Source organism: Nerophis lumbriciformis, linkage group LG05, assembly GCF_033978685.3.
Source record: "Nerophis lumbriciformis linkage group LG05, RoL_Nlum_v2.1, whole genome shotgun sequence".
Lineage (NCBI taxonomy): Eukaryota > Metazoa > Chordata > Actinopteri > Syngnathiformes > Syngnathidae > Nerophis > Nerophis lumbriciformis.
The window spans coordinates 31,107,898-31,120,387 of NC_084552.2; the positions used below are offsets into that span (position 1 = coordinate 31,107,898).

The 12,490-nt window shown below is 39.9% G+C and overlaps 1 protein-coding gene across 1 annotated transcript in view; it reads left to right on the forward strand.

Moving 5' to 3' along the window:
* tnfsf10l (TNF superfamily member 10, like) overlaps positions 1 to 12,490 on the forward strand; it is an 81,456-nt gene that overhangs the window by 35,621 nt on the left and 33,345 nt on the right. Inside the window, exon 2 of the mRNA XM_061960918.2 lies at positions 8,881 to 9,024. Coding sequence (XP_061816902.1) covers positions 8,881 to 9,024 — 144 coding nt within the window. The remainder of the gene's footprint in view (positions 1 to 8,880; positions 9,025 to 12,490) is intronic.

Consider the following 12,490-nt stretch of genomic DNA (forward strand, 5'->3'; position numbering starts at 1 on the left):
TGTGTAAATGGTAAATAAAAACAGAATAAAATGATTTGCAAATCCTTGTCAACCTATATTCAATTGAATAGACTGCAAAGACAAGATATTTAACGTTTGAACTGGTAAACTTTATTTTTTGCAAATATTAGCTCATTTGGAATTTGATGCCTGCAACATGTTTAAAAAAAGCTGGCACAAGTGGCAAAAAAGACTGAGAAAGTTGAGGAATGCTCATCAAACACTTATTTGGAACATCCCACAAGTGAAGGTGGGTGCTATGATTGGGTATAAAAGCAGCTTTCATGAAATGCTCAGTCATTCACAAACAGGGATGGGGCGAGGGTCACCACTTTGTGAACAAATGCGTGAGCAAATTATCCAACAGTTTAAGAACAACCTTTCTTAACCAGCTATTGCAAGGAATTTATGGATTTCACCATCTACGGTCCGTAATATCATCAAAGGGTTCAGAGAATCTGGAGAAATCACTGCACGTAAGCGATGATATTTCGAACCTTCAATCCCTCAGGCGGTACTGCATCAAAAAGCGATATCAGTGTGTAAAGGATATCACCACATGGGCTTAGGAACACTCCAGAAAACCACTGTCAGTAGCTACAGTTCGTCGCTACATCCGTAAGTGCAAGTTAAAATTCTACTATGCAAAGCCAAAGCCATTTATCAACAACACCCAGAAATGCTTCACTGGGCCTGAGCTCATCAAAGATGGACTGATGCAAAGTGGAAAAGTGTTCTGTGGTCTGACGAGTCCACATTTCAAATTGTTTTTGGAAATTGTGGATGTCGTGTCCCGGACCAAAGAGGAAAAGAACCATCCGGACTGTTATAGGCGCAAAGTTGAAAAGCCAGCATCTGTGATGGTATGGGGATGTATTAGTGCCCAAGGCATGGGTAACAAATCATTGTATTCGTGCCAACTTTACTGGTTTTGGGTTTTGTAATTTAATGACGCGTCTTTACTCTGCACACAAATGTAGTTGTAGGTGAGCGAGCATGTCTTAGATCATATTAAATCTTTGTATTTGAATTCCGTACGTTATCATAAAGAACCTGCAAGGAGCGATTATCTGTCACTTCTGCCATGCCAGACTCTAGGCGTGAAGTTGGCCTCATGTAAGTACGCCTTGAGTGCAGGCTATCACATGCCAGAAGAAAATCATTTTTGGGAAAAGTCACAAACCACAATGGTAAATTGAGGACTACTCGGAATCTAACATGTGGACTGGTGAAAATAAAGTTACCAACACAATAAACACACCACGTTTTCAAACAATTAAAATAAACCTTGGGTTAAACCTCCAATTATAGTGTTTATTGACCGAAACTGCAAAGATGCGCTGCTATTTGGAAGCATGCAATCATTGGGGTGGGGCTCCTACTTCTTAAATGAACAGGGTTCAGTGTCTGATTAAGTTAAAAAAGTTAAAGTACCAATGATTGTCACACACACACTAACTGTGGTGAATTTTGTCCTCTGCATTTGACCCATCCCCTGTTCACCCCCTGGTAGGTGAGGGGAGAGGTGAGCAGCAGTAGTAGCCGCGCCCAGGAATCATTTTGGTGATTTAACCCTCAATTCCAACCCTTGATGCTGAGTGCCAAGCAGGGAGGTAATGGGTCCCATTTTTATAGTCTTTGGTATGACTCGGCCGGGGTTTGAACTCACGACCTACCGAGCTCAGGGCGGACATCTAACCACAAGGCCACTGAGTAGGTTGTCTGCGATCTTGATAGTCAAATTAAACTCCTCCGAAACCAATCGTCAAATAGTCGACTATTGTCAGACACCCCTTGGTGTAACAAATAAATGTATATATTAGTCACAATTGGGAGTTAAACTTTGTGAAAATTGCTGTTTGGATTGCATAAGATGACTGGCGTTCAAGCTGTCGATCAGGACTGTCTCGTGGAAACGTGCAAATTTTGGTTGTGCTTACCGACCTCGAAGCCATTTTATTTTGTACATGGTGAAATGATAAGTGTGACCAGTAGATGGCAGTCACACATAAGATATACGTGTAGACTGCAATATGACTCAAGTAAACAACACCAAAATGTTATATGTTCCATTGAAAATATAGAACATTACACACGGCGCTCAAAAATCTATCAAAATGTTTTAGTACGACGTTGGTAAGCTATGAAGCCGCACCGCTTGAAGGATTGTACTGTGCTTCAACATACGAGTATTATTATGGTGCGTGTATAAGGTAAGACATATTATCTGGCCTTTTGTGCAAATGATGATGATGCAAAAAGCAACTTTTCTTACCTTCTGGTACCTGAAAAGTCCTGAAAATGTGCGCGCATCCCACCGTAATCGATAAGCTTCTTCTTTTTCTCTATCTTCTTCTTATGTGACATTCATCTTCCACTGTTGCCATTTCTAGTATAAAGTATTGTAAAGTTCTTACTTATATCTGTCAGTAAACTCGCCATGAAAGCACTAAAACATACCGGTGTAGTGAGTTTACATTATTCACCCAAGGAACTTTAGTTATTAGAGTTTCGATCGGACGGTTTTTCACGGGACACATTTCCTGTATGGTTGTTTCCGGATGAGGAGATGCTGCTCCGTTATTGATTGAAGTAAAGTCTGAATGTCATTAAAACATTTAGCTCCATCTTTTGACACGTCTTCCACCCCCGTCCTTGCACACTACACCGCTACAACAAAGATGACAGAGAAAAAACGCTGCCAAAGCGGCTTGAAGATGATCTGTAAAACATAATCTATGCAACATTTTGACCAAAGAACCACCATCACATGTTATGTAGACAACAAGAAAGTGTTTTAAATGTAGAAAAAAAAAAATATGACCCCTTTAATGCGCCTTATAATCCGGTGCGCCTTTTGTATGAAACTAGACCTGACTAGACCCGCTCATCGGCAGTGCGCTTTATAATCCGGTGTGCCCTATGGTCCTGAAAATACAGTACCTGCTTCTCTTCCATCTCACTCGTTTTTGTTCTGTAGTCCGAAAGAAGGCGACATTCTCCATTTCCTTTGCTACCTTCTTAAATAATTTTGTTTGTTCACCCATCGATGCACTTCAAAATGTTCTGTCCTTTTACATTTGTAAAGTGAATAAAGAGTCTCCTCTCCATGCCAGTTGTTGCTACTTTTTTATTAAACGGTATCTGCTTCCGGGTTGAGACTGTTGCATCCGCGATACGAAGGGTCCTCTGCGACGGCACACACCCACTCGAGAGAGCTGGTTTCCTATCGCATAATCCAGGTGTGTTAGTCACACTTCTCAAAAGCCAAACACGATGGGATTAAGGTGTTTCCATGGGCTATAGGATGCTTCATTTGAGCCTAATTATTTGAGACGTAGTTGTTTGTAGTAGCGTTAGTTAGTTAGCACCATTTGTTTATTAAGGTAAGAACTCTGCTGCTCGTCTTTTAACTAAAACCAAAACTAAAAACCCCTGTACTAGTTTCCCTTCATTGGCTCCCAGTTGCTTTTAGAGTTAATTTTAAAATTGTGCTTATTGTTTTTAAATGCCTACACCAAGAAGCCCCGCCCTACCTTATCTAATTGAGCTGCTGCAGCCTTATTGTCCCAGCAGGACTCTGAGGCTATGTCTACACGAAGCCGCATAACCCCTTAAACAAATAATTATTTAGCCTAAGACCCGTGTCAGCCAAACTAAATCATTGTTTAAGGTCCCCCTCTACGGACAATTTTTTACACGGGTAAGTGAGCCGTGTATTTCTTGAATCTCCGGCTCTTAGCTTTGTATGGACTCATTGATCGTTTACAAACTGAGTTCGGAGAGGAAGTGACGCCAGAAAGGCCGCGCCCCACAAAGGAAGTGACGTCAAAAAGAACGCGCCACAGCCAGCTTCATAATAAAGCGGTTTTGTAACTCGGAGGTAACCATTGGAAATATGGAGGTGAGTCATCCAGACATGCCCGTGTTTCTCCTTCTGTCTTTACAGACGCTTGTGGAAATCACACATGAATACCTTAAGAGAAAGCGATTGCAGCTATTTGGGATACAACACTTCTCAGACGGCAAGAGAACTTTCCAATGTCCAGGTCAGCTGTGATTCTACTTCGCGAAAAACTTTGTCCATCTGTAGCGTGTGCTTTGTATTACCTGGCCCTCGAGGGAAGACTACGAAAAACGGCAAATGCTTTATCAGTTATTGTCCGCCATGTATGCCGCGGACTCAACGTCTAGGTCCAGAGTATATAAAGTCACCAAAAACAAATGGACAATGAAGGTGAAGGCAAAAAAGTGAGGAGTATCCTGACCAGATATCTAGATCCCTAGATTGATTGATGTAAAATGTTATTTTTCACATTGTGTACTTATCACGTGTCTAATAAAGACTTTATTAATTTATGATGGCTCAGGTGTGATTCACTACAATAGGGCCCCACAACACACTGGATTCCAGTTAATTGAAATACCACAACACTGGATATTGTTCAGATAAGTTACATTTAATTTAAGAACTTGCACACAAAGCAACAATGGAGGTGACTATGACGTACGCATTTTCCGCGCATGCGTACTAGGTCGTGTTGCGCCGGCTGACGGAGAGGGGAGGGGGTCTTAAACGACCATTGTGTGTGTGTGGACATGGATAAGGTTAGGTGGGATTTACCCTGAATAACCTTAGACAGCTTAGTGTAGAAGAGGCCTGAGGTCTTCAGACCAGCTCCTCCTCGCTGTTTCAAAAACTAGGCTAAAAACGAGAGGAGATGGAGCCTTTTCAGTGGCAGGGCCCAGACTATGGAACGGGAAACACCGTGGCGCGGTTGGGAGAGTGGCCGTGCCACCAACCTGAGGTTTCCTGGTTCGATCCCCACCTTCTACCAACCAAGTCACGTCCGTTGTGTCCTTGAGCAAGACACTTCACCCTTGCTCCTGATGGGTCGTGGTTAGGGCCTTGCATGGCAGCTCCCGCCATCAGTGTGTGAATGTGTGTGTGAATGGGTGAATGTGGAAATAGTGTCAAAGCGCTTTGAGTACCTTGAAGGTAGGAAAGCGCTATACAAGTATAACCCATTTAACAACCTTCAATTATCTATTAGGTCCTCCCAGTCTCTGAGCCAATTTAAATCTAGGCTAAAACATATTTTTACTCCCTGGCATTCAAATCCAGTCAGACAGGATATCTTGGTTGTTTTTATGTCTTGGTTGGCTTTATATTTTTTGGTTTTATCCTTTTTATTTATTTATTACAGTTTTTTAGGTGACGTATTCTGCACTTCTTTGAAGGTATATTTCACTACTGTATTTTATTCATCCTTCCGTGTTATGATGTAAATGTGACACTGTGTGACCCTTTTCCTATTTATGTACAGCACTTTGGCCAACTGGGGTTGTTTTTTAACGTGCTATATAAATAAATAAACTGAACTGAACTGATAAACTAATTGATGACTATTCCTTTCGTTATAGGTACTTCCAGTACACTGCTGCTCGTTACTTTTATGGCAGCGTACTTTACCCTGGCAGAAACCTATTGCAACACCCAGAGCTTTGTCGAGTAAACGCAAGCAGCGTTGGCGTCATTACACGGAACACACAAATAATAGCAGGGTGCAAAACAGGTAGAGAAAACACACACAAGGAACAGAATCTATTTTCTTAAGTAACACGTAACGTTAGCAATTATCCACAACAATGCAGGCTGGGAAACAGGAAGCACGTGAGTTTCAACATGTATTTATAAATAAAGTGCACACCATCTTCTGAAGTCAATAAAAAAACACTACATTAGGAGGTTGCCTACAGCCACAACTGTTAATGCCATAATTTATACACCCCGCTCCTTTTTGCACAATCGATTATTTGTTTTTATAGACCACATCCCGCATTCAAAATTTTTGTCCAAAGTTTTATGATACCTAAACTATGTGTGGAAAAAACTGAAAGTATACTTTACTTGTCAGCACAACGCGCAGCGTACATATGAATCTCATTAGAGCTCCCCGTGCAGACGGGGGGGTGAGTCACTCTATTTACAGAATCAGACGGACAGACGCTTTTCAAAGACTCCTAACCCTTTCCAGTCATCTCACCGCCACTATGCCACGAAAGGGTTGTGAGATCCCGTCATGCATCGGTGCAGGGAGGGGAGCGTGGTTGTGGCAGCACAAAGCAAAGGAGTTCCATGAAAAGACAGAAGTGGAGTAGAAAGATATTATTGGGAAGAAAGGGAACACTGTTATCTTTCCCCATGGCAGCTTGTTACAGTCATTAGCGGCGCTCGCAGACCGTGACGCTCGCAACCTCCCTGAAGGGTTCACGTCACCCTCCCTTACCAGAGACGGCCGACCTGACATTTCTTATACCACGTGGGAGTCGCGGCACACAAAAAAGGGAGGAACGTTTGTTTTTATGGAGGCAGAAACACTGACAATACTTTTAGTATAGGAAGAAAAAAAAACATGGTATCGTAGAAAAAGTCACATTGACACTGAAGTGTAAAAATGATTCAAAACATTTAAAAAAAACAATTTTTTGTACCATGTCATGTTTTTCAATACCAATCTTCATTTTTTTTTAACAGTTTTAGAGGTTTTCATTTTCAGCTTTTCTTTTTGTCACTTTCAATTTTTACTGGCAGAGATTTCATGTGATGGGGCGCCTTGGACTTGAGGGTGGGGCTTGGACCATCTGACTGAAAACTCAGGTTTTGAGCAGAGGAACTGTTATTTTCTGTATTACTTACAACACAACTTATACGAGTGACTCTACACACACTGATAGAGACACATTTACACAAAAAGTCGCCTAATTTTTGGATCAAATGTCCAAAGTGGATCATCGCAGCTCTGACGACATGCGTGTTGGGTCGCCGTCATATCTCGTAAATTTAAACCCATAAATTGTATTGAGTTGATGATTTGATGTTTATTATAATTCACAATAAGAACTATTCTCATGAGGATAAAATAGGATGATCAGAAATGCAAAAAACTGCATTGTTTTTTATGTACCGTATTTTTCAGAGTATAAGTCGCACCGGAGTATAAGTCGCACCTGCCGAAAATGCATAATAAAGAAGGAAAAAACATATATAAGTCGCACTGGAGCCCGGCCAAACTATGAAAAAAACTGCGACTTATGAATTGATTAACATGGACCCCGACTTCAACAAGTAGAAACACTTATTCGGGTGTTACCATTTAGTGGTCAATTGTACGGAATATGTACTGTACTGGGCAATCTACTAATAAAAGTTTCAATCAATCAATCAATCAATACACTTGTGCATAATGATATGTTTACTCTCTGTTACCATGGCAATCAATCTCTTCACACTCACCACTCATATGTTGACAAGCACATACAATATAGTCTATTACAGTGATTCCCAATGTGTGGGAGACGTACCACTAGTGGTACGCGGGCCGCAGGATTCATCTAGTGGTACGCTAAAAAATGACTTAATTAAATATTCAAACACAGTGTCACTGTTCAAACTGTGTGTAATGTTACAGTGGCCAAAAACAATAAATATACCTATTAGATAAAACCTGTCTTGTTTTTAATGAATATTTAGGCCTACTACGCTACTGTGTTCAAATATTGGCTGTTATGGTGGTACTTGGAGAGCCAAGTGTTTTCTGAGGTGGTACTTGGTGTAAAAAGTTTGAGAACCACTGGTCAATTAGATTTGATTGACCTTTTTTTTTTTTTTTACGTCAATAACGATGTGACTGGTAATGCAATAATTGATTAAGCATTTAAAAACAAAACAACAATAAGTTAATAAATGTTAGACACCAGTGTTTTGTCTTTATTTTTTTATTTTTTATTTTTTTATTTTTTTTTGTCCTGTCCAGCTTCTCAGGCAAATCATATAGTTGATGTAGATGCCCATATCGGCTGTTCAGATTTACTTTACAAAAGAGAAGTGTAGGATACTTCTCTTGTTGCCTTATTTGTATTTGACTTTATTAAATGTATTTATATTATCATTTGGTGCAGCCGGGCCGGAGAAGGAGGGGATAGAAAGAGAAAAAAAAGAAGACAGAGGGGGAAATTGTGGGGACAAGAGGGGGATTAGACAGAGAGACAAAAACAACAACAGCAAACACAACAACAAGAACAACAGAGCAACATCAGCAAATACGACATGTACAAATATGATGGTAAAAGTAATAGCAAATAAGCAGTTAGCGAAAATAAAAAATACAGAAATAACAATGAGCATTATTACACTACAGATGGAGCAATACAAATACCAATAGAAATAGTGCTATTGATAATGAACAATACCAATACTTTACCTTTATTATCAACAATACAGTTGTTCAAATGCAACAATACATATACGTAATGATAACTTGAGATACGAAAGAATGCAGAAAAATGGAGGGGGAGAAAGAGAAGCAACTTACATTAACCTTGTAGATTGTTATTAAGTTTTGTCTTTATTGATAAAACTGTATTCGCTTCTATCGCATGTCAGATCAAAATCTATTTCTAACATTTGATTTCACTTTTACTTCTCGACGTTTTGCCATGTTTCCAAAAAAAAAGTGTGCATCCACGCTACAAAGTTTACAGACTGGTGGCTAAGTTAGTCAAAATGTTCCTTCGGAGGGCAAGCCGGATTAATCGATCAAAGCATTTTTGATTGCGAGGAATGTAATCACTTAGATGGAAGCAGAACTCTAAACAAGTCTCCCACGGATATTGGAAGAAAAAGTAAAGATGAGCTTGAAAAACACATTTGTTATGAATATGCCAATACAATCAGAGAGAGTGAATGATGTTCCCCAGGTCGGTACAATTAACAGTTTTTTGTGGGTTTTTTCAAATTTCCCTAAAAGAAGAAGACTTGTCTTAATAATGGGTCAGAGACTGTTTTCTTACATTACCGTGTGTGTTCACGTCTTACAGGTGCGCAGTCAAGGTGTTACAGAGGAGCTCAAGTGCCTGAGTCTACTCAACGCTCTGGACCAGGACATCCCTGACCAGCTGGCCCAGGTCCTGGGAGAACCCTGCATTAAGCTGGCCGAGGGCATCAAAGCCTACATCTCCAAGGTAACATCAACACAAGTGAGCCAGTGCATTGTTGGCGCTACTAAACGTGGACATGAAGAGCAGATGGAGCCTGATTGACTCAGTACTAGAAGTGTGACCACAGACCAGGGATATTCAACTAAATTGAATATATCAAGGTCACGTTTCAAGAAAGCTAAGGATCGAGGGGCCAGAATTGTCCCTTTATATTATTCTGATTTTGTATTTTCCTAAGAACAGCTTCCTCTGCAGTAGACATTTGATTTTGGCATATTTATTTTGGCAGAGTTACAGGAACACTCTGCTGTTTTTCAGAACATTCTGCAAAACAACTAGCCAAAGATCATCTCTATGGCAGCACTCTTGTGTTTTTATGAATATCTCAAAAGATTTTTGAACTGAACTTAGGGGCCACCAGTTGAATAGCCCAAAATATGAAAAAGAGAGGACCTAAAATGGAACCTTGAGGAACACTACTAGTGGAACAAATGACTACTGACTGCATTGGAAGTAAACAGGCTACAGCAACACCATAGGTATATAAATTACATTACGAAAAAAACTTCAAAGGGGTGCCTTTAGGAACTTGTCAGTTATGTAAATCACAGTGTTGTATGTTTGCTAGCAAGGAGTTTTCTAGGATCCCTGACTGGCAAACGTTGTAACTATTAAGAAACACTCTAAAACTTTTACAAATAAAAACAGTAGAAGATAACAAACAAATACAAATGATATGGCTGTTAAGAAGCAATAACACAATGTTTATTCTGCAAAGGAAAATTATATTGTGTTTATTTTTTATGTATTAATTTTTAATTTTTTTTAAGCTTGGTTAAAAGATTTATGTGTGTGTTAAAGTACTTTTTGAGCACATTCACCATTACCATGATAATAATAATAATTTTGGTCATAATACCGTAAGTGTGATATGAAATTTTCATATCGTTACATCCCTAGTTGCTGTTAAACATGTTTTCAAAAATAAAGACAAAAATGAAAAGTCAATATAATTAAATATCTTTATTAAGGAGCTTTCATGGGAGTTTTCAGCAGCTCTGATTTAGCAGCTCAATAATTCTGCTGTATTGTTTATCTCTTGGCTGCTGGGGTAAGCCATCCTGTGTGTCCGGGTTGCTTTTCTGTCCTGTCTTTGGGTCCAAGATTGACAGTCTAGCCAGGGGTTTCCTTGGGCTGAAGCCCATCGGCCCCCACCCATTCAGAGCTCCCCAATTTTAACGGCGCCATGCAATGATGCAATGATTGTTGTTCATGGCTGTCCATCATACAAACCCCAAAACCAGTGAAGTTGGCACGTTGTGTAAATGGTAAATAAAAACAAAATACAATGATTTGCAAATCCTTTTCAACTTATATTCAATTGAATAGACTGCAAAGACAAGATACTTAAAGTTCGAACTGGAAAACTTTGTTGTTTTTTGCAAGTATTAGCTCATTCGGAATTTGATGCCTGCAACATGTTTCACAAAAAAGCTGTCACAAGTGGCAAAAAAGTTGAGGAATGCTCATCAAACACTTACTTGGAACATCCCACAGGTGAACAGACTGATTTGGAACAGGTGAATGCCATAATTGGGTATAAAAGCGGCTTCTATGAAATGCTCAGTCATTCACAAACAGTTTAAGAACAAAATTTCTCAACCAGCTATTGCAAGGAATTTAGGGATTTCACTATCTACGGTCCGTAATATCATCAAAAGGTTCAGAGAATCTGGAGAAATCACTGCACGCAAGCGTCAAGCCCGTAACCGCCGATCCCTCAGGCGGTACTGCATCAAAAAGCGACATCAGTGTGTAAAGGATATCACCACATGGGCTCAGGATCACTTCAGAAAACCACTGTCAGTAACTACAGTTCGTCGCTACATCCGTAAGTGCAAGTTAAAACTCTACTATGCAAAGTGAAACCCATTTATCAACAATTAATTAAGTTTCTCAGTTTCAACATTAAGTATCTTGTCTTTGCAGTCTATTCAATTGAATGTAAGTTGAAAAGGATTTTCAAATCATTGTATTCTGTTTTTATTTACGATTTACACAATGTGCCAGCTTCACTGGTTTTGGGTTTTGTAGACAGCTCTGCTTCGTGTAGCAATTGGGTACTCTCTCTCTCTCTCTGCGTTGTTTTTTCCTACTGCTCCGAGCGGGGTGTAAACACAGGTCGCCGGTGTGAGAGACGAGTGTACTGACTACTGAGCTAAAAGCACAGGCAATCTTCTAGATCGCCAGCACTATCCTTGAACTATTGCTAGCTCTTGGTATAAGCCAGATGGATATTCTTTTGACTAATAAAAAAACAACTTCAGGCTGAATTTTCTCTCAAATAAAAATATTGTTTAATCTCGTCACACCACTAGTCAGTACGTTTTATGCACTACTGTATGTGAAGTCAACATGCACTATCTCTAATCCAACGGTTGGCCAAATGGTGTATGCCTCCAAAAAGCTAGGGGGCGATTGTGGTCATTCAGCTTGTTTAATTATGTGGGATTGTGGGTTTTAGCAGGAAAATGCTAAAATTAAATCTTTGTTGTAGAGGTGTAGCGTGCAAGAAGTGTCAAAAGATGGCGCTAACTGTTTTAATGACATTCAGACTTTACTTCGATCAATAACGGAGCAGCATCTCCTCATCAGTAGCTCAATAGTGCAATAACAACACCGGAAATATGTCCCGTGAAAAACCGTCCGACCGGAACTCTCTAATAACTAAAGTTCCTTGGGTGAATAATGTAAACTCACTACACCGGTATGTTTTAGTGCTTTCATGCCGAGTTTACTGACAGATATAAGTTAGAACTTTACACTACTTTATACTAGAAATGGCAACAGTGGAGGATGAATGTCACATAACAAGAAGATAGAGAAAAAGAAGAAAGCTTATCAACTACGTTGTCGGCACGGACTACAAAAGCGGACGTGCGCAAATTTTCAGGACTTATGCAGATCCCAAATAAAGATCAGCATGTCCCAAAAGGTAAGAAAAGTTGTTTTTCGATAAAATAGCGAAAGAAAGCGGCAGATAATATGTCTTACCTTATACACAAACCACAATGATACTCATATGTTGAAGCACAGTACAATCCATCAATCGGTGGGGCTTCATATCTTACCAAAGTAGTACTAAAACATTTTAATAGATTTTTGAGCGCCGTGTGTAGTGTTTTATATTTTCAATGGAATACATACAATTTTGGTGTTGTTTAATTGAGTGTGTGACTGCCATCTACTGGTCACACTTATCATTTCACCATCTACCAAATAAAATAGCTTCAACATCGGTAAGTTAAAGTACCAATGATTGTCACACACTAAGTGTGGTGAAATTTGTCCTCTGCATTCGACCCATCCCCTTGTTCACCCCCTGGGAAGTGAGGGGAGCAGTGGGCAGCAGCGGTGCCTCGCCCGGGAATCATTTTTGGTGATATGACCCCCAATTCCAACCCTTGATGCTGAGTGCCAAGCAGGGAGG